Source organism: Acinonyx jubatus, chromosome B1 (assembly GCF_027475565.1).
Source record: "Acinonyx jubatus isolate Ajub_Pintada_27869175 chromosome B1, VMU_Ajub_asm_v1.0, whole genome shotgun sequence".
NCBI lineage: Eukaryota > Metazoa > Chordata > Mammalia > Carnivora > Felidae > Acinonyx > Acinonyx jubatus.
In genome coordinates this window covers 43,520,828-43,543,598 of record NC_069382.1, presented here as the reverse complement: position 1 = coordinate 43,543,598, position 22,771 = coordinate 43,520,828, and the positions used below count along the sequence as shown (strand labels likewise).

The following is a 22,771-nucleotide window of genomic DNA, read 5'->3' as shown; positions in this document are numbered from 1 at the left end:
AGTCTTGCATTTTGCTTTCTTCTTTTATTTATTTTATCTTATCTTATTTTATTTTTTGGTTTATTTATTTTGAGAGAGAGAGAGAGCAAGCAAGAGAGGGGCAGAGAGAGAGGGAGGGCTCGAACGGTGAGATTATGACCCAAGCCGAAACTAAGAGTCAGACACTTAGCCAACTGAGCCACCCACACGTCCCTCTTCTTTTATTTTTCAAAAATAACTTTGCAAGCCTGGAGCCTGCTTCGGATTCTGTGTCTCCCTCTCTCTCTGCCCTTCCCTTGCTTGTATTCTCTCTCTCTCTCTCTCTCTCTCTCTCTCAAAAATAAACATTAAAAAAAAATTTTTTTAAAGGGATGCATGGGTGGCTCAGTCAGTTAAGTATCTGACTTCGGGTCAGATCATAATCTCACAGTTTGTGGGTTCGAGCCCCACATCCAGCTCTGTGCTGACAGCTCAGAGCCTGGAGCCTGCTTCAAATTCTGCCTTGTGACAAATGATTATGAAAATTATCCCTATTATGATAGAAAACCTTAAAACCCCAAAAAACTTTAATGAAGAGCACGGATTTCCTACAGTCAATTTATAACCACTATTAACATTTTGGTGTATCCCCTTCTGGTTTCTTTTCTATGATGTTTATGTCTTAAGGTAATTGATATCAAAATTTACATGTAATTTACATGAATTCCCACTTCACATTTCAGTTGTGAGAATTTTAACATGTGTGCCAATCAGAACTGTTTATGTTGCAAGTAATTAAAAAAAAAAAAAAAGCCCAGCCCAAAATAGCTTGAGCAGAGAGATCATTTATTGGCTCTAAAACTGATCAGCCCAGGATACCTCTGTTTTCAGTTGCTGTTCGGTCCAGAGTGTCAACGTGCCATCAGGGTTCCGGCTTCATTCTCTGTGATTTCCTTGGCTCTGCTCTTCTAGATGCATCTTCAGCTTTGTTCGCCAGCTGACTCTGAGCATGGGAGCAAAAGCAAATGTAGTACAGGTACAGAACTGATGAGGGAGCATAAGGCGAGCTGAAGGCAAAGCACAAGCTAGGATACACATCCCCCCCCCCCCTCCCCAGGTGGGATATATGTGATAGTCCTCAGGCACTCCTGGCTGCCTAAGAAAAGAAAAGGACAATCTTATCAATAGCCTAATCTCCAGAAACCTATAGACTCAGTTTATTGGAGCCTCAAAATCACCCTCTTCTTCATAGTGATGTGGAGAACAAAGGCAGAAGGAAATGGCAGATAAAACTAAATTTCCGTATAACCTGCAACCCATTGGCAAATATTTGAGGAAGGCAGAGAAAACATTTCTCCAGGAACTCCCTACTCACTTAATGTAAATGCTTTGCTACAGGGAAAAACAATCTTAGCTTGACAATAGTTAGGCCTCCAGTATCCTGAGTCTTCTTTAGCATATGAAAATGTCTTTGGAAACTTCCCCTTGACTTGACCTCCCCCAACTCCCAGGTGTATAACCAGTCTCTCTTCAAGGTCCTGGGACAGCTCTTTCTGTCCCCAGGTCCTGTCCCTGTGCTTCAGTAAAGTCACCTTTTTGCACCAAAGACGTCTTCAAGAATTCTTTTTTGGCTGTTGGCTCTGAACCCCATGAACCCCACCATCACCCCACAACCTCATCATATGATTCCCAACGTGTGGTTATGAGTCTTTTCATCTGGACTCTGAGCTTTGGTGCATACTAGGTGAGTACTTTTTCTTTTCCTTTACTCCATCTCAGGGGCTTTTTGAGAAATATAGTCTTATTGGTACACTTTCATGTCAATTGCTCAGGCTGCAATCCTTTAGCCCGTGGCTACTCTATGGGGAGGAGAAAGCCTGCCTTTTGGCTGGAAGTTAATACCCTAGTTGAAATGGTAATACTGATGAAGGAGAATGAGGCAGGCTGAGCACAAGGTAGCACCCACCATCTGCCCCTCCCACCCCCCCCCCCACCCCCACCAGGTGGAATATGTATGATATTCCTCAGACACTCCTGGCTACCCAAGAACAAAGGAAAGGGGTTTAAGTGTTTGCCATGGTAATGTGGGAAACTAAGGTAAATGAAAAATTAAATTCCCTTACTGCCTACTGCTGATTGCCAAGTCCTTGAACTGGCAGAGTGACCTCCCTCTAGGAGCTCAACTGCCTCAATGATGACATTTTGCTAAGGGCAAAAGAGAACCTTAGCTTAACATTAATCCAACCTCGAGGATCCTGTAAGTTTACTTCCTTTATCTCAACTCCCCCAAGATATATGTTGCCAATCATGCTCCAAGCTTATGGCCCACCAATATACATCTGAAGGGTCTCATGACTGAGATTTTATTAAGCAGTGATAAATGTGTTTCTCTAGCAACAACTAGCCCCTCAGTGTCCTGGAGACCTTGCTTCCAAAATTCCTTAGAGACTTACTCTATCCCTGACCCCCTCCCAACCTGAGGATATATAATGGGTTACCTGTCAGGACCCCAGTGCAGCTCTTCCTGCCCATGAGTCCTGTCCCCATGCTTTAATAAAACCAACCTTTTGCACCAAAGACATCTTCAAGAATTCTTTCTTGGCCATTGGCTATGGACCCCATGAACCCCCCCCCCCCATCACTTCAAAACTTCATCATTTGGTGCCCAACATAGGACTATGAGTCTTTTCATCTGGACTCTAAGCCTTCGTGCAAATTTGGTGAGTATACCTTTCTCTTTTCCTCTTTTACTCTCATTTCAGGGTTGTTTTTGTTGTTGTTGTTGTTTTTGAGAAGTATGGTCTTAATGGAACACTTTCAGGTCGATTGCTCAGGCTGCAATCCTCTTGCCTGTGGCTACTCTATGGAGAGGAGAAAGTCTGCCTTTTGGCTGGAAATTAGTACCCTGGCCACACAGTAATAAGATTCAGAAACTTGATGCCCTGTCTTTATTCCTGTCCTTATACAAGTTGTCTGTCTTGGGCGTGGGACAGCCACCTAAGTGACTAGCATGGCTGCCAATCTTAAGACTCCCGTGTGAGGTTTCCTCCTGTTTGGTCTAACGTGATCCTCTCCACATCTCTGGTGTAGCTGCTTCTGACCATGGGAACGCCACTGGGAGCCAGCTGAAACCAGTACCCAATTGAATTAAAACCCAGCTGGGGACTATTTCCTAAGAAGCCAGCTGTAAGGACTACATGTGTTGAAATGTCACTTAGATCATGATGGATTTCTAACTACTGTTTTCCATCCTTGTCCTCAACTACAGAATTGGGTAATTTTGTAAAACTTTTCCAGTGTTTTCTGTGGGTTAAAAATGGTGGGTTCTGGGGTACCTGGGTGGCTCAGTTGATTAAAGCATCCAACTTTGGCTCAGGTCATGATCTCGAGGTGTGTGGGTTCAAGCCCTGCATCAGGCTCTGTGCTGACAGCTCAGAGCCTGGAGCTTGCTTTGGATTCTCTGTCTCCCCCTCTTTCTTCACCTCCCCTGCTCTCACCCTGTCTCTGTTTCTGTCTCAAAAATAAGCATTAAAAAAATTAAAAAAAAATACCAGCGGGTTCTTCATGGCCTTCTCAGCACAGCAATATGCCATTCATATGCCAGCACCCATTTGTAGTCTAATGTTAATGCTAATCCTTTGCTAGAGGGGAAAACAACCTTAGCTTGACAATAGCTAGGCCTCCAGTATCCTGTGAGTCTTCTTTAGCATATGAAAATCCCTTTGGAAACTTCTTCTTGACTCTGCCTCCCCCCAACTCTAGAATGCAATGGGGAAGTGGGGGGAGAGCCAGCATCTCTTCTACAGGGGCCCTTAGTGGCCAGTTGGTGATCACAGTGATTTTGTTCCAGGGACACCTTGGGTTGATTTGACACCTCAGGAACCTCTGACATATCCTGCGTGCGGGACACCACCGGCAAGTCAGAGGGAATTTTTCTAGTAATGGACCTTCTCTCTCTAGGAGGAGCATGGGAGATTCTCTTTGGTCCCCAGGGGCTCTCCCTTGGGATGCCTCTTTAACCCACTGGAAAGCATTGGAATTGCAAAACTTGGGAAAGTACTGATCTTCTTTAACACTGCATGGTCTTCATTGGATCCAGCAGTTAGATCTCTCCTGCAGGAAACAAGGCAAATGAACAGATACCCTATCTAGGTCCAGCCCTTCATGGCTCTAAATCAGGACCTAGACTTAAGGGCCTCTTGCAGAATGTGTTTGCCTGTATATGTTTAACTAGTAAACTCCCTCCTGACATATTGGATGTCTAAACAGGCCTCCACCTGATAGAACTCAATCCCTGGAGGAAGCAGAGGCCATCCCTGATGAAGGGGATGCTGACTCTCTCTCTGTTCCTCTTCCTAATAGAGGGGGGCTTCTCCCTATTCATATCCCAGGTAATGGCTCTAATTGCAGCCAACTGTGGTTAGTATCCCTGGACTTTAAGGAATATTCTCAAGCAGAGCAGCTGCCGAAACTCCCTTTGTTTCAGGGAAATTCCCTGTCTTCTCTGGCCTGACATGGACTGCATATTTCCACTTTGGAGGAAAACAAACATGGTGCCTGTTCCTCTGTCCACACTGACCACATGTAGAACCAGGAACCCTTTCCCTACCTGCTGGCAGCATCTTGCCTCTTCTGCCTCCTCCTGTTTCTGCACCACCTAGAGTGTGGCCTGCCTAACTGATTCTATACCATCCTCGGGGCCTGCAGCACCATTGGCTCCTCTTCCCACCCTCAGTGTCAAGGAACAAAGAGCACCCACTTGGACTGCCCACTTTAGCTTTCCCCACTAGTGTTCCAGGTAAAAATTGACAATGGGGAACAAATTGTCTTACATGGACACAGGTGGAACATATTTGATGTTTAAGCTACTTTAAGTTTGCTGGTTTGAGATAGACCTGTCTATCAGCATTAAATATGAAACTTTTATTCTACTAAGGTTTATTAAAAGTCAAATAAGCTTCTGTTATCTCTATTGCAATTTGTTAGCAAAAACATGACTTAAAATGATGGTTAATTCTGTCTCAAAGTTTTTATGGGTAATTGTTAAGATAGCTTTCAAAATCTTTGGTAACCTGAAACTTTACAGTTTTTTTTAATATTTTTTAAATGTTTATTTATTTTTGAGAGAGAGAGACAGAGTATGAGCAGGGGAGGGTCAGAGAGAGGGAGGCACAGAATCCAAAGCAGGCTCCAGGCTCTAAGCTGTCAGCACAGAGCCCGACGCGGGGCTCGAACCCACAGACTGTGAGATCATGACCTGAGCCGAAGTCGGATGCCCAACCAACTGAGCCACCCAGGTGCCCCGAAACTTTACAGTTTTGCTTCAGGTAAACACACACCCTGCTTCAGGTAAAACACCAGCCCTGGGTGAGCCCCGCTTCTCTCTCTCTCTCTCTCTCTCCCTCTCTCTGCCCCCCATGTAATTCTCTCTCTCAAAAAAATATATATATACATATAAGAGAAAGAAAGAACGAAAGAAAGAAAGAAAGAAAGAAAGAGAAAGATTGATTTAAAAAAACAATTCTTAAAGGGAGGTTCGAAGAGAAGGGCACCCTTATTAGCTGATCCAAAGAGCCAATTCCATTGCTAGAAATGTGGATCAAAAAAATGTTTGCACCTAATGTCTATGTCTACATAAACATGGTATGAGGTCTGGACCAGTGGTCACTGTGTGTTGCTCTCCTTTCACTTTTCTAGATGGACTTTATAGCACTTTCCTGCCCAGCATTGAACATTGAATGTACTGGGAATGGTTAAGTTCATTTTTAGTCCATAAGCTGCAGTATTATGGGTAACCACTTTCAGATGAAGAAAATGCATCTCACTCAGAGATCTAACTCCGAGCTGGTTGTTGAATGTGAGTATGGGTTGTTCTCTTTGGGGAGGAGACAGTTTTTATTTGCATGTGGAAAAATTTATTGTTAGCTTTAACCATTATTAACATTACATGTTTGGGGAAAACAAGTATGGGCTGATGAGGTAGAAGGTAGAAGATGGTGATTTCAAAGGTGGAAGGTGGTGATTTTTTGCTGAGTCCACCCAGAAACCCTTTTCCTGCTCTTTCTGGTAGCAGGCCCCACCCCACTCCCCAGCTTTGGTTCCTGAATCCTGAGTCACAGTGCTTGCTCAGACAAGAGGCATGTGGCTCAAGCCTGCTCTGCTGGAGTCTTGTTGGAGCTGGAAGAGAAGAGATTTTCATTACTCTCTAGTCATAGAGCTATAAGGAAATGATCCTGAAGCTTTCAGAAACTACTGCCCTGTCATATAGGAAACCCCCCAAAATGATGTCAACTGCTTGTGAAGAGAAGTTGGAAGAAAGAACATTTGTTAGATGACTCAAGTCTCTGATTCTTGTATCAGTTTAGATTTGTGGTTGCAAGCAACAGAAATGGACTCTAGCCGATTTAAGTCTCAGAGGGATTTACTGGAAACATACGGTAGCTGACAGAATTGATAGGGAAGTTGGCGATTTGGAAGCAGGAGCATGGCCACGGTCAAACCACAAAAGGAAGCAGGTGGGGGATTCTACTGCTGAACAGCAGATGATGCTGTGATTTGCCCCACCCTCATAGTCCTCTGCTTGGCCTGGGGAAGGCTGGCTGCCACTACAGGCCCCAGATATGGGACTTTGTTGCCACAGATTCTGCGTGGGTCAGGACCCTTGCCATACTTCCTTCTCAACCTGGAGGCCCTGAAGGCCCATGGACCAGAAGTCCGTACCTGATTGGCTGACCCCATTCATGTGTTCCTCAGCCTCCCCTCCCCCCTCCTCCTCCCGCCCCCCCCCCCCCCAGCTAAGGGGGTGGAGCAGTTAGCCTGGTCATTACGGCTTCAAATGTGGGAGGCCAGTTCTGCCTTTAGGAGACTTAGAAAATGGAGAGTTTGCCAAGAGGTACACAGTCTGGGCAGCAAAAAACGACAAATTTTCACAATTATATCACCCCTTTCCCTCTCAACTCCAATACCCCACACTTCCTCTCAGTAATCTCAACTATTTCACAGAGTCTCAACTTATTTCACAGAGACAGAAAAGCTCTGGAAAGAGAGTTTCACATACTCCCATTACAGCTGCCAATCTATTTGCCTAAGTACCCACCTGCTCCCTCTTTTAGTGCAGTGCTAGGGCCCACCTCTTCTGTGCCCCATCCTGGTCCACCCTTCGCCTTTGTGCCCCAGGTCCCGGCTACACTGTCCTGCAGCTGTCCTTCCTCTCCTCTATAACCAGCCCCCTCCACTAGAACACTCTCGAACATACAAACAGGCATCAAAACTCCCACCTTAAAAATCAGGAGCACTCCATTGAACTCCCCTTCCTTCTCCAGCTGTTACCCCATGTGTCAGAGCTCATCTAAAGCAGAACTACGGTAAGTGGTGTGGGTATTGTAGGAATTAGAGCTCACACAATTGGAAGAGGACCCAGGGAAAGAAAGGGCCATGGAAGGGAGTTGGAGAATTAAAGAAAAATCAGTAATCAAGCTGTCTGATGCACCTGCAGGTGGGCAAATCAGAGTGTAGAGGGAAATCCAGAAGCCAGGCACCTCCAGCTATAGAATTGGGACTAAGAAGGGAAAATGCGTGGAGAGGTCTATGGGAACATACGGCTTCTGTGCAGCTCCCTACATCTCTGAGTCTGCAGCCAACAGTTGCCAGAGTCAACAGGCTGGAAGCAGAGCTGGACATGGCATGGAGGAGAGTCTGAAGGCAAACCAGGACCCACCAGCACCTCTGCTTTCTGCAGCTCACTCTGAAGTCCTTCAGGTATTAATGGGTGCTACTTCACTTCTGCCTCTCATATCTTGGCAAATTTTTCCTCTTTGGACAACTCTACCCCCAGAATCTAATATGAATTCTGGGAAACAGAATGCCACTTGCTTTTGTCTTTCCTTTAACCCTCCTGCTGCAGCTTCTCAGTTGGCGTTGCTGGTTCCTTCTATTTCTTTTTTTTTTTTAAGTCTGTTTCTTTTTTTTTTTTAACGTTTATTTATTTTTGATAAATAAAGAGAGACACAGAGAGACACAGAGCATGAATGGGGAGGGTCAGAGAGAGGGAGACACAGAATCTGAAACAGGCTCCAGGAGCTGTCAGCACAGAGCCTGACCTGGGGCTGGAACTCATGGGCCGAGAGATCATGACCTGAGCCGAAGTTGGCCGCTTAACCAACTGAACCACACAGGCACCCCTGGTTCCTTCTATTTCTGACCTCTATACGTTAGAATGCTCCAGGGCTCGGTCCTCTGAGTTCCTTTTTTTTTTTTTTTTTTTTTTTTAATGCCTGAAGTTGTTTTTATTTTTTTTCCAGCTTTACCGAGATGTAACTGACATATGACATCAGGTAAGTTTAAAGTGTCCCCTGTGTTGATTTGATGCACTCTGAATTCTTCTCTTCTCTGTCTACAGTCACCATGCAGGTAAGCTTATCCACTCCTGTGAGCTTAAATACCCAGCTGTCAAATTTATATATCTAGTTACTTTTCTCCTAACCTACAGACTTGGAAATCCAAATGCCTATTGATATTCCAATAATTAATAGACTTTTCAAATTTACTGTGTCCAAAAACTTACACATAGCTTCATATTGCACCTCCCTTGCCCCCCACTGTGGTATGTGGCAAGTCATTGTGCCAGGTGGTCAAGCCAAAAATCTTGGTCTCGTCCCTGACTTCTCTTTTTCTCTTATACCCTACATTCAAGCCCTTGGCAAATTGTGTGAGTTTTATTTTGTAACATACCTAAAGCCTGTTCACTCAATAAGAATTCATGGCTGAGATGCACGAGTTGATGAACACAGTGAACAATCTGTGTTTAAATGGATGACAGAGTGTACAGTCTGTGTGAAGACACAAAGACAAAGAAGAACATGAGTTCTTTAGTAAATGTAAGTGTGGTTGGAATAAAAGTGTATGGGGGAGGAGAGTGGTGGGAAATCAGATTAGGAAGATAGGCCACATCTCTCTGTTGAGGGTTCTGAAACTTACCCCCAAATGCTTCAGAAAGTCATTGAATGGGGGCACCCGGGTAGCTCAGTCAGTTGAGCGTCCAACTCTTGATTTGGGCTCAGGTCATGATCTCACAGTTTGAGATCGAGCCCCATGTCAGGCTCTGCACCGACAGTGTGGAGACTGCTTGGGATTCTCTCTCTTCCCGCCTCTCTCCCTTCCCCTTTCCCACTTGCGTGTGTGAGCTCTCTCTCTCTCAAAATAAATAAAGAAATATTTTTTTAAAAGCCATTGAATGGGATGGAACTGGAGAGTGTTGTGCTAAGAGAAATAAGTCATACAGAGAAAGACAGATACCATATGTTTTCACTCTTATGTGGATCTTGAGAAACTTAACAGAAGACCATGGGGGAGGGGAAAGGGAAAAAAGTTAGAGAGGGAGGGGGCAAACCATAAGAGACTCTTAAAAACTGAGAATAAACTGAGGGTTGATAGGGGGTGGGAGAGAGGAGAAAGTGGGTGATGGGCATTGAGGAAGGCACCTGTTGGGATGAGCACTGGGTGTTGTATGGAAACCAATTTGACAATAAATTTCATATTAAAAAATAAAAAATAAAAAAATAAAAGCCATTGAATGATTTTAAGAAATGGAATGACATTGTCAGATTTATATTTTATAAAAATCTCTCTGGGGGCTTGTGGAGGATGAATTGGAGGGTATCCAGAACTCAGCAGGCCAAGTGGAGACTATTTTAGTTAATTTGGTTAAGAAGTGATGAGGGCCTCAGCTATGGCATTCGCTAATGGGTAGACTTGTCAGATGTCCTACACAAAAATACCAAGCACCAAACCAAGCAAGAGGGAGATGTTGGTGACAGGGGCAGTTCTGAAAAATACTTGCTTAACATAAACAATATCTTATGTGTCACTAATAATTTCCATTTGTTTTGGTACAACTTCTCTACCTCCTTACTGCTTTTTAATTTTTTTTAATGTTTATTTATTTTTGAGACAGAGACAGAGACAGAGACAGAGCATGAGTGGGGTGGGGGCAGAGAGAAAGGGAGACACAGAATCTGATGCAGGCTCCAGGCTCTGAGCTGTCAGCTCAGAGCCCTACGTGGGGCTTGAACTCATGAATGGTGAGATCATGACCTGAGTCAAGGTCAGACTCTCAACCGACTGAGCCACCCAGGCACCCCTCTGCCTCCTTACTGTTTTTTAAAGAAACATATTTTTCATTACAACTTTCAAGAAATGTTAAAGGACAGCAAAGGCAAAGTTTAAATTTTTTTTCATTCCGTGAAGTCAGAAGTCCAATACCAGACCACTCAGGTCAATCACAGCTCGCCAGCAACCTTACCAAGGTACCTACCAACCAGACCAAGGTGATGTGGGTAGGGATAAAAACAGTTTGTTCTTAAGACCAGTTCTACCCTCAGAAAATGGGAGGAAGCCATCACTCAGCTAGGCTCTGGAACTTGAGGTTGCTGGAGCAGTAAAGTTCGCCATCAGCCCCATATGTTTCTCCTTCCCCAAAAATGGTAGGAATTTCTCCATTGGAACAGCAGCTGCCTATGCTTCCCTTAGTTCCCCAGTCTCTCTCCCTGTGGTCCTGGGAGAATGTTCCAACATCAATTAGGCTTAGACTTGGGCCCAGGGGAAGCCTGGGAGGAAGGGCTCACTCACATGATCCAGTGACTAGAGAGAAACCAGAGACACTGTGGGTGGCTCTGAGCTGATGCAAAGCTCTCCTGTCCCCATTTCTCTCTTCCCTGGGAAGAAGTGACCCATCCCTTGTCCCTTCTGGGAATACTAACAGCGGAAGCAACAATAGTTCATCTTGTGTTTTGTTAAAGAGATTTTGGGAACTGTGTTTGCTGTGTGTTTGTGGTATAAAGGGGTCTCCTCACTAGCATCTCAGAAATAAAACCTGTACTTAAATGGCTTTTGGACCTTTCAAGGAATCAGAGACTGACTGGTCATTCTCTCAGGTCTTCGTGAAAAACAAGGACTGAAAGACCCCATTCCTTGGACACCCAAGCAAGAGTCTCCGATGGTCCTTTGGAAGAATAGTAAACCATGGCAGATCATGGGATCTTCCTGAGCTCGTGGTCCATTGTCTTTGGTTTCTGATGGGAAACCTTTAAAAACACCACCAGAGAGGGGCACCTGGGTGGCTCAGTCAGTGGAACATATGACTCTTGATCTCAGGGCTGTGAGTTTGAGCCCCATGTTGGGTGTAGAGACAGCTTAAGAAACATAAACTTAAAAACAAAACAAAACAAACAAACAAAAATAACAAAAACAGAAAACCACCACCAGAGAAGTACAGTTAAAAAGAGCAGCCTTGGGCAGAATTGTGCAGTGAATCTACATTTGTTTTCTGTTGTTGTGTAGCAAATGACTACAAACATCACAGCTTAGAACAACACACATTTATTAACTCACAATTTCCATGTGTCAGGAGTCTGGCCATGAGGGAGCCAGGTCTTCTGCTCAGGGTCTCACCGGGCTGCAGTGACAACGTCAGCCAGGGCTACAGTCTCATCTGGGGCTCAGGGTCCTCTTCCAACTCACATGATTGTTGGCAGGATCCACTTCACTTCCTCGCAGTTGTGGAACTCATAGTGGCTAGCATCCTTGAGGCCAGCAAGAGTATCTTTCTGACTTCTTCCAGCTCTGACCCTTGACTTTCTTTTAAAGGTCTCTCACCTGGTTAGGTCAGGCCCACCCAGGATAATCTACCTTTTTATTAACTTAAATCAATTGAGTAAAGACCTTAATCTCATCTTTGAAATCCTTTCACCTCTGCTACATAATATAACATAATCACAGGAGTGATATCCCATCACCTTTGCTATATTCTATTCATTAGGAGCAAATTACAGGGGTGCCTGTGTGACTCGATTGGTTAAGTGTCCAACTTCGGCTCACGTCATGATCTTGTGGTTCATGAGTTTGAGTCCCACGTCGGGCTCTGTGATGACAGCTCAGAGCTTGGAACCTGCTTCCAATTCTGTGTCTTCCCCTCTCTCTGCCCTTCCCTGCTCATACTGTCTCTCTCTGTCTCAGAAATAAACATTTTTTAATTTTTTTTTAAAAAAGAAGCAAATTACAGGTCCCACCCACATTCAAGGGGAGGGAATTATACAAGGACATGGGTCCTTGGGGTTTCTCAGAATTCTGCCTACCAGAGTCCAAGAGCTTCTGGAGAGAACAGCCCTTTCCTGAAGGGTAAATGGAGTGGATTATAATCTTTGAGACCGGAACTCTGAGTTAAAAGATTTATGTGTCTCTCACTGTAGTGGGCTGAATAGTAGTCCCCAAATATATGTCAACTTGGAATCTCTGAATATGACCTTATTTGGATTAAGCGTCTTTACAGATATAATTAAGGTAAGGATCTTGACATGAGATTATCCTGGATTAGGATAGGCTCCAAATCCAATGACATGTGTTCCTATAGGAGACAGAAAAGAGACCCTTACAGACACAGGGAGAAAGTGAGAACAGAGGTAGAGATCAGAGTGATTTTTGTCTACAAACCAAGGAATGCTAAAAATTGCCAGGGCCACCAGAAGCTGGGAAAGAGGCATGGGATGGATTCCTCCTCAGAACCACCAGAAGGAGCCAGTAAGACACCTTACTTTCAGACTTCTGACCTCCAGAATTATGAGACAATAAATTTCTGTTGTTTGAAGCCATCGAGGTCATCAAGGTCAACTTGTTGCAGCAGACTTGGAAAACGAATACACTCACTGATCATTGTCCCCATGCGAATCAACGTCAAAAAATGGAGTTGATGGTCTCAGGTGCAACATGAACTCAGACTCAATAGAGATGTCAATTCCCAGAGATCAGAGGTGCCCTAAGAGGTAGCAAAGCAGGGCAGCTCTACAACCCCAGCTACATTCATCATGGAATGTCAGCAGATGCCCATTCGTTTCTACCCTCTTTTGTTATCCCTTCATTGATGAATTTGTTTGATTCAGCTACTGTTTAAAATGTGGGGAGGCTAAAATAACTGTGGCTTAAACAAGATCGGAGTTTATTTCTCCTTCACTTAAGGGTCTTAAACATAGGCAGTCCATGGTGGAAATGGTGACTCCACATTATTGAACACCCACATTCTTCTGCCATTTGCAACACATAGTTGCCATCTCATGACCTATGGTGGCTGCTTCAGTTCCTACCGTCACACCTGCATTCCAGCCAGTGGAAAAGGTAGAAGTTGGATGTGAAGGATGTGTCCTTTTCCTTTAATGGCAGACCTGGAAGCTGCACACCTAAACCGGCTAGACCTTAGTCACATAGTCAGACCTAGCTACTAGCTGCGAGGCTCCAGGGTATCTTCAGCAAGACCCGGTGCCCAGCTAAGGGTTCTACCACTTAAGCTAAGACTCCAGTTTCTTCCTAAAACCTAAGGAATAAAAGAAACCAGAGAGGGGAGAGCAACTTCTGTCCACAGGAGACAACACAAGGTCTGACTTGTCCAGTGGCCTCCCAAATCTGGGGCCAGTGGAGAAGGGAGGAAAGTCCCCGAAATGGAAATCCATAAGTAGATCAAATGCCTACCACCCTTCAAACTGATAACAGGATGAAGAAGAACCTTGAAAATGTGGGTTTAAAACAGCAGGGATAATGGGGTTCCTGGGTGGCTCAGTCAGTTAAGCGTCAGACTCTTGATTTCAGCTCAGGTCATGATCTCAGGGCTCATCTGTGCTGACAGTGTGGAACCTGTTTGGGCTTCTCTCTCTCTCTCTCTCTCTGCCCCTCCCTCACTCTCTCTTTTTCTCTCTCTGTCTCTCAAAGTAAACAAACTAAAAAAACAGTAAGAATGGGGTGCCTGGGTGGCTCAGTAAGTTAAGTGTCTGACTTCGGCTAAGGTCCCACATCGGGCTCTGTGCTGACGGTGTGGAGCCTCCTTGGGATTCTTTCTCTTCTTTTCTCTCTGCCCCTCCCCTGTTTGTTCTTTCCGTCTAAAAAATAAATAAATATACTTTAAAAAATGAAAAAAAACCCAGCAGGAATAAGATGAGTACAAAAAAGCTAGGAGTATAGTATTCCTCCTTCCCATACCCTCTGTTGTGGGTTGAACTGTGTCCCCCTTAAAGAATTGCTGAAGTCCTATCCCCCGGAACCTGTGAGCGTGACCCTATTTAGAAATAGGGTCTTTGCAGATGTAATCAAGTTAAAATGAGCTCATACTGAATTAAGTTGGGCCCTAATGCAATGACTGGTGTTGTTATAAGTGTGGACACAGACACACAGGCAGAGGCCATGTGAAGACAAGCAGAGCTTTTGGGGTTTTTTTTAATATTTATTTTTGAAAGAGAGAGAGAGACAGAGCACGAGCGGGGGAAGGGCAGAGAGAGGGAGACACAGAATCGGAAGCAAGCTCCAGGCTCCGAGCTGTCAGCGCAGAGCCTGACGTGGAGCTCGAACTCATGAACCATGAGATTGTGACCTGAGCTGATGTCAGACGCTTAACCAACTGAGCCACCCAGGTGCCCCGAGAGTTGTAATCACACAGCTACAAGCCATGTGATGCCAAAGATTACCAGCAACCAGGAGAACGTGTAAAAGGCAACCAAGGATTCCTCTCCTAGAGCTTTCAGAGAGAGCATGATCCTGCCAATACCTTGATTTTTTCCTTGTAGCCTCCAGAACTATGAGGAAAGTAATTTGTTATGCCAGCCCTAGCAAACGAATTGACTGTCTCCCTTTCTGGTTTCTCGTGGCCTTGTTCTAATGAACCTTTGCTATAATGTACCATAAAGCCCTGACATCCAGAAGTGCTCTGTGTCCTAAACTTCTGTCCCTCCTTAAAATTTAGCTCATCGCTGGGGTGCCTGGGTGACTCCATCAGTTGAACATCCAGCCTTTGATTTTGGCTCAGATCATGATCTCAGGGTCGTGGCATCAAGCCTCTCATTGGGCTCTGTGCTGAGTGTGAGCCTGCTCAAGATCCTCTCTCTCTCTCTCTCTCTCTCTCTCTCTCCATCTGCCCCTCTCCTCCCTCCTCTCTTTCTAAAATTAAAGAAAAAAAATTAGCTCATTATAAATGCTGTGTGGGAAATGGAAGGGTGAGCCAAACTAGGACCGAAACGTCAGACACAGGCCAGATGAGAGTCTAAGTGTGAAAAAGGAGTCAGAGGGGGAGATGTGAATGTGACATGGATATGAAACCAGGGGCATCAATCCGAGGCATGGATGAACCTGCAGAAGAAAGATGAGGTGGGACGTGCCCACCCTGGCCAAAGACAAGTCCAAGATCTAAGCTGTCTACGGAGGCAGGACCATCCGCAAATCAAAACCCCAGAGGCCTGGGACTAGTCCTCGCTGCCTACTCCAATGACTCTGCTTACACTGGAGGAGTCCTTCAGTTTCCAAAGGTTTTCCTTCGGTTTCCTGCTTTATATGTCACCTCTTAGTTGGTCTTCAAAACCAGTCTGCGTGGGCTGAGTAGAACAATAATAGAATTCCATTCGACTCACAGGCAAACAAAATGTCAGAGATGCAAGTAACCTGCTCGGTGTCACATAACTGATTATCAGTGTGTGTGGAGGGGAGGAAAATGAAATTTAGAGTCTCGTAGGCTGGGTTAGAAGCTATCTGATTTCGGGGCGCCTGGGTGACTCAGTCGGTTAGGCATCCAACTCTTGATTTCAGTGCAGGTCATGATCTCATGGTCCGTGAGTTTGAGCCCCATGCCAGGCTCTGTGCTGACAGTGCGGAGTCTGCTTGGGATTCTCTCCCTCTCTCTCAGTCCCCACACCCTCTCCACACACACACTTCAACATAAATAAATAACTTTAAAAGAAGAAGAAGAAGAAAAGAAGATATTTGGTTTCTATGAGGTTCTACTGTTTGTTTGGTATCACTTCACCTGCCATTTGTAGATCGCCTCTTACAGCGTTGGCTTATTGACTGATGCTCACTCAGTAAATGACCATTTCCTTCCTCCTCCCTTTCTTGCTTCTCCAGCTCCAAGTGTGGTGCTCATTACACTACCAGTGTTGCCTTTCTCTGACTAAAGTGATCTTGGCTACTCACAGTTCACCTCTCTAGAAGTCAGTTTCTTCACCCGCTTTATCAAAGGATTGGACTAAATCATTCGCAAGGTCTCTTCCAGCCCTGATAGTCTGTGGCCTGAACACTGCCTTCCTGCCGCAGGTCCCAACGGACCCACCCTGCGAAGCCCACACCTGTTGGACCTGCCATCGCCATCAGGTGGCGCCCGGCACCCTTACGCCTTGGGTGGAGGAACGTCTGAAGCTGCGATGCTTGACCTCAGCCAGCACAGAGCTTTAGGAGAGCTAGCCCTAGAGAGGAGAGAAAGTAAACCTTTCTCCATTTACTTTATAGATGAAGAAACGGAGGAAAGCGTTTTGCTTTTCCTTCGTACCATAATAGGATGAGCTAGGAAAGGTTAGATGGCCTCCTGGAGTTCCTGCTAATTTAACTGAGTTGCCTCAACCCATTGTCCCATAGTGGACCACATCCAGGGCTTTTTTGCACAGCGTCGGGGAGGGCATTAGCTGTGCTCCCCATTGCAGGTTCCCGCTCCTCTGGAGAGACATGCAAACACGAATATATGCACGCAGCCAGGAAGCATGAGAGGGATCCCAGATGATTGGGTTTTAGGATCAAAACACAAAGGAGCGTGATTTCCATGGCCTTCACCTATGCCCCCAGAATGAAAGGAGCAAGGCTGCTCCCAGTTTGTAAGAGCTTGAGGAATGGAGCTGGTGGGGATTGATGGCCCCGTGACTGCCTGTGACAACCACAGCCGGCGCTGACCACTGTTCCCCGGAAGAATCTACCACGGGGAGCGTCCCAGGAAAGCCTGCTCTCCGCCTCCTCCTTACCCTGATTCTGCCTGCTCCTTCGAGGCTCCACCTGAAGCAGAAGGTCAAGGCACCTCTGGACTAGCCAGTCACTCCTCATCCGCTCTCTGCCAAGTTCCGCCCCCTTCGCGCTGTCATCTCTGTGCATGCCCAGCTCCTGCTAACAGGTTCTAGGAAGGCCAGGGGTCCACAGGCTCGCTCGGTCTCATCGGTCTGTAAGTCTTCACCTCTCTAGCTTCAGAGGATGGTTGTTTGCTCAGGCCCCGTTAGCAAAAGCAGCCTGCTCAGCATCCAAGATGTAAATCTCCCCCAGCCTGACACCTGGCCACAAGTTGCCGGAGAGACAACCAGAATGGCTGACTCTCCATCTGTCAGATGCACTGGTGACAGTTTGCAGATGGAGTCCACAGCCCAGTGCAAGTCTAAACACGCTAAAGGAGCCTGACAGCTGGCACATGGGTGTGTGTCGAGCAAGACTCACGCAGTATGAGCTCTTGGAAAACGTTCAAGGACATTTCTCCAAGCCAGAGCCCCACTCTCTGCCCCCCTCCCAAAAATCATCCTTCTTCCCTGCCCAGGAATGCCTGGACAGCTTTCCTCAGTGATGTTGCAAAAATATCCAGAGATGGAGAGAGGAGGCCTTCTTACTTATCCCAGGCCAAAGCAAGACTTCTTTCTCCACTAAGCATCCAAAAGTTGAGTTCTTGCCAAGAAACCTCCCACACACCTCGGACCCCAGAGATCTCACACTGCTCTGGATTCAAAAGGGGAAAGTCATCTTTGGTATGCAAACATCCTGAGAAATAAAACATGGGCTCCTGGAGGAAAGGGAGCCGCATAGCTCAGGTCAAATTCACAGGGAACACCCATATGTGGAAATCCACTGGGCTTATCCTCAGGACAGATCAAAATTTCATAACTCTGGAGCCCCCAAACCCACCTTGTGGACCGCACACCGCTGTCGCACAGCACATTAAATATTTGATGATTTCCTGGTCATCCTGTACCTCAGCCTGGGCAATGGTCTCTGCTTACGGAGTTTAAGTAAGAACTCGCAAAATGATTCAGTGGTTGCCACAGAAATTTCCTTTCCATAGGAAACTGCTGATAAGGTTCATAAGAATTGGAATAAGGAAACAACTTTATCAACTGGCTCAAACTTGGGACTCCAGTTTTACTTCAAGAGGATAACATTGATTTCTGCAGCCCAGGAAAGGTAGAGGTTATGGAAAGGAAGCATCAGAATACATTTGTAACCAAAGACATTTGCCCAACACAGACAACACTCTGGGCCTCCAGACACACATACACGTACAACACTAGACAAAACTGGTTCCCGAGGGCAGTGGGATCTTAGGAATTCACTGCTGGCTTATAGCATGGGAGCTGACATATGCCCATAGGCCCTGATCCTGAGCACAGCAAACTCTGTCCTCCTATGAGCACTACACTCAAGTCTTTGGGTAGCATGGCTTTGCTACCCACTTGCAACTGGGTTCCATGAATTTTGGAAAGGTGGAGATACAGGAGTGTCAAAGGCTTAAACTCACTCCCCTTTACCCAAACAGACTTCTCATTTTTCGTTTCATGAGGATTAGGAAGAAAGGGGCAAGGACTAGTCCTAATTTACCGCATCTGTCAAAAGCCAGCTCTAAGAAGGGTGTAAGTGGATTATGGGGGTGGTGCGGGATGGAGAAAAGAAGGCAATGGAGGAATCGCATTCAGTAATATTTATTCATTTGATGCTAAAAGGAAAAGAAGGGATCTGTTCTAATGGTTCGGCCTCCTATGAATCCCGGAGCCACCCCCCCACCCCCCTCCAAAAAAAAAACCCTGAAGAAGTCCTTCTGGCACTGCTGTGAGGTAGATCAGAGCTGTCCTGTGTCCAAAGTGGGGGAGGCCGGTGCTTAGAGATCCGTAGCGATGTGTCAGGGACAAAACCCCAAAGCTGCACCTTTGCTAGCTTCCTGCTCCCAGCCTAGGCCACAGAGCAAGCAGCGAGGGATCGTGGGGAGCACTGAGTGGTCCCTCAGGTCTAGGCTGCAGGAGGGATGGAAGGAGGAGTGCTGTCTCTGCCCTAAGCACACAGCACAGAAGTGAGCAAGGTGACAGGTGTCCCACCAAAGCTAGTCCGGCTGCTCCAGGCTGCTGGATACTTCAGCTGCTGAGGTAGTGGTGAAGCTCAGGGCTTAGAAAAGTTCTCTCAGAAAGAGAGAAGCAGAGAGGATAGTGAAAACCCACCTGCTAAAGATTTTCCCTCCCCAGTCGGCCCCCCTCCCCACCCCAAGGCCAAGTCACCAGTTTCTGGAGGTCAGAGATTTCCAGCTGGGAAACTCCACAGGGCTCATTCTAAACAGAGGCCAGAGGCTTTCCAAAAGTTCTGGATGAACAGAGTTGTTTCTTGTCGTTCAGGACCTAAGAAATTCCCCCAGGAAGCCCTGAAAAATGGAGATAATATATCTTGGGGTGAGGGGCACAGGGTGGGAACAGAAGTCCTAAAGACCAGGGGTGAAAGTCAGGGACCCTGGGAAGAATATGTATGTAATCACACAAAAGCATCCGGGCTCCACCCAGCCACAAAATACCCACCCCCATCTCCAGCCCTGTTCCTGCCAGGGAGAAGAACTGGGGCTCCCAGGTTCTCCTACTCCTGTTTACCCTTCATAGCCGAAGCAGAGTCTCACCTCCACAGCTATCAAACCTTTCAAAGAAACCACAGCTGAGGCTAAGGGCCGGGGCAGGGGCGGGGGCGGGGGGAGGGGGGGGGTGCTCTATTCTTCTCCGCAAGTCAAAGCCAGCCCAAGTGGTGGCAAGAAATATGGGAGGCCAAAGAACTGGGCTAGAAAATCTAGAGCTGACCAGGCAGGCCCACGGTAAAGCCGCACTCCCTGGCCACACTTCCCGCACTGGGTCCTGGGGTGAAGAACAATCCTCCGCCTTTCTTTGCTTCAACCCTGGGGCAGGTGGGTGGGATGCCGGAGGAAAAAAGTGTCCTGGGTTCCCTTTTGGTTCCGTCCTCCTTGTCCCCCTTCTTTCGCTGCAGAGACCTCCCCAACCCCACCTTCTCCTCCCGAACCCCAAACTCAGAAATGGCCACATGAGACACCGAATGCTTCCAGATCCTGAGTCGCCAACCCCTTCGCTTCGGTTACCTACCCGACTCTGCGGGCCTGGTCAGCGCCGCAGGGGCATCCGAGGTTTCTCCAGCCCCGGAGGCTGCTGCGTGGCGCTCCTCCCGCCGGCAGCGGCACAGCAGGCTGCGAAAGGCGCTGCGAAAGTCGGGGCTGCGGCAGTAGATGAGCGGGTTAAAGGCGGAATTGGCATAGCCTAGCCAGTTAAGGGCCAGGAAAGCCGGGCTGGGAACCAGAGAGGGGCCCCCGAGGGCGCGCACCACGTTGGCCACAAAGAAGGGCAACCAGCAGAGAGAGAAGGTCCCCATGATGAGACCCAAGGTGCGCAGGGCCCGGTGTTCCCGGAGAGGCAGAAGGCGCGCGGGCCGCCGCCCGTAGGAGGGCACCCCTGCGGGAGAAGCGCACGGCCCCGCCGGGGCGGGGAACAGAGAGCGAGACGCGGCCGGCGGAGACTCCCCTGGCGGGAAGCGGCCCAGCTCTCCGCGCAGCAGGCGCAGCTGGCGCGTAGCCACGACGAAAACGCGCGCGTAGACGAAGAGCATCACAAGGAGCGGAAGGTAGAAGGAGACGGAGGAGGAGAGCAGCGCGTAGGGTATGTTGGAGGCGAAGGCGCAGCAGTGCGGATTGGAGTGGCAGCGCTGCGCCTCGGCGTCGGCTCCCACGCGCCACCATTTGCTCATGATGGGCGCAAACGACACCGCCGCTGACACGACCCACACCAGTACCACGGCTGCCCGGGCGCGCCGTTTGGTGACCAGGGCGCCGTAGCGCAGCGGGTTCGTCACTGCCAGGTAGCGGTCCACGGCCAGGGCGCACAGGGTTTCAATGCTGGCCGTCACACACAGCACGTCCACTGAGGTCCACAGCTCGCAACCAGTGGCGCCCAGGGGCCAGTGGCCGGTCAGCGCCAGGGTGGCCCCCGGCGGCACTACCAGGAGTCCCACCACCAGGTCTGCTGTGGCCAGCGAGGTCACGAACACGTTGGTCATGGTCTGGAGTCTCGGCGTCCGAGCGATGGCCACGATGACCAGCAGGTTGCCTCCCACGGTGGCCAGCACCGCCAGCGCCGACAGCGCCCCCGCCAATGCCACCGCCCACGGCACCCCCGGCAGCCCACTCGTGTTGGCAGTATTGGGCGTCAGGGTGGGGGCATCCGGCCACGAAGCCAGAGAGCCGTTCCCGTGAGGCCACGGAGCCATTCCCGCGGCGTGCGTGGGGCGGGAGGGAAAGAGAGAAGGGGTCTCCCAGCTCACCCGGCTCGGGGGCGGGGACAGCGGGGCGTGGGAGCGATTTCCCGGGCCTGGGCCATTTTCCCTAGTTGACCGGGGCGAGAACGCTCAACCTCCCCCCCCTCCACACCCCCCCTCCCCCCACTACCCGCCCCGGTGCCACTGCTTGGGGTGGGGAGGAGTGGAGGCCCTTAAAGGGGCAGCGGCCAACAGTCTCTATGCTGGGCGCCAGGAAGGGAATTGGAGGGAGGGGAGGGAAATGAGATGGATGTCTGAGTTTTCCTGTAACCTTATCTGGAGTGCCGACACCCGGACTTCTCTGCCACCATGTGCCCACTCCTGCCGTGACCACCGCAGGCACTCAGCGCAACACTCCGTCGGCACTGATTGCCTGGAACGCCGCACCAATTTCCCCGGAAGGTCCTGCAGCGACGCTAGCAGAAAGGTCATGAAGACATCACCACCACCGCCTTACCTTGTCAGAGGAAAAGGGAACCCTCCCAGGGCCAGCAAAATGATCCCCACTAGCACCGCACCTACTTGAGGGTCCTTCTTTAAAATATTGTAAGTCAAAGTATCTTCTCTCTTTTCCCAAGACTTCGCGCCAATGAGACTTGGCCCCTTTCCCTTCTATTTCATTTACCTGCCCTGCCCCTCCAGTTCTCCCTTGTCTTGTTGCTGTTCTTTTCAGTTAGCAGGGAAATTTGATGTTTTCCTGGAGTCTTTATACTTGCCTGCTCATTTGAATTTTGATTAGGCTTCACATAGCCTAAGATGCTGAAAGTTTCCATTTCTCCATCTTCCCCATTGCCCCTTGCCCCTTCCACACACCTTTCCACCTAGAGAATTTCTAGATGGGTCCCTGCTTTTAAAATTTCTTTAAAATTGGGGGCACCCAGGTGGCTCAGTCGGGTAAGCATGGGACTTCGGCTCAGGTCAGGATCTCAAGGTTGGAGAGTTTGAGCCCTGCCTTGGGCTCTGTGCAGACAGCTCAGAGCCTGGAGCCCTGCTTTGGATTCTATGTCTCCCTCTCTCTCTGGCCCTCCCCTGCTCGCTCTCTCTCTCTCTCTCTCAAAAATAAACATTAAAAAAAAATTAAAAATTACCTTTATTTTTTTATGTTTATTTATTTATTTTGGGAGAGCGAGTGAATCGCAAGCCCGCTCCGTACTGTCAGGCGCCCCGACATAACACCTTTATTAAATCCTATCACAACCTGATCCTGGAGATGTCTTGCTTCCACCCGGGGTAACAACGGGACAAAAGGGGAAAAAATGATCATGGAAAATGCCTCCGGGGCCATACCCTCACATGTCTCTTTTGAACGGCTCTATATTTCAAAAGAACGCTGTATGGTCTAAGCAATCCCTCTGGGAGGCTGAGCCCGGGGTTGGGAGTAAGAAAGACTGGAGGGGACGTGAGGGCCTAAAATTATCCTTGAGGAGAAAGAACCAGTTTTGTCTCCCAGGGACCCAGCAGCTCACCTACAAGCAGGGTTTGTCAGTGGCTCCCAAGCAAATGCCTTCCACGCCCATGCAGTACCCCAAGCCGACCTTTGGATCCAAGGAAATGCCCACTAGGTGGAGGTGGAAAGCCTATCCTCTGCCCTCCACCCCCAGTCCTGCCCAAGTGGGGCAGGCCCCACTTGGCCGTGAGTCTTGGC

The 22,771-nt window shown here is 48.1% G+C and overlaps 1 protein-coding gene across 4 annotated transcripts in view; it reads right to left on the bottom strand.

Annotated features, from left to right (window-relative positions):
- ADRB3 (adrenoceptor beta 3) overlaps positions 1-22,771 on the bottom strand; it is a 24,717-nt gene extending 1,946 nt beyond the window's left edge. The window contains exons 1-4 of one of the 4 annotated variants that reach the window (XM_053216613.1): positions 22,593-22,685; positions 19,905-21,542; positions 19,047-19,186; positions 835-961 (exon numbers count right to left, since the gene is read on the bottom strand). In XM_053216613.1, coding sequence (XP_053072588.1) covers positions 19,164-19,186; positions 19,905-21,078 — 1,197 coding nt within the window. In that variant the 5' untranslated portion in view covers positions 21,079-21,542; positions 22,593-22,685 and the 3' untranslated portion in view covers positions 835-961; positions 19,047-19,163. Of the gene's footprint in view, positions 1-834; positions 962-17,941; positions 18,949-19,046; positions 19,187-19,904; positions 21,733-22,592 lie in introns of those variants that run through there. The other 3 variants (XM_053216611.1, XM_053216614.1, XM_053216612.1) reach the window with 3 other exon arrangements.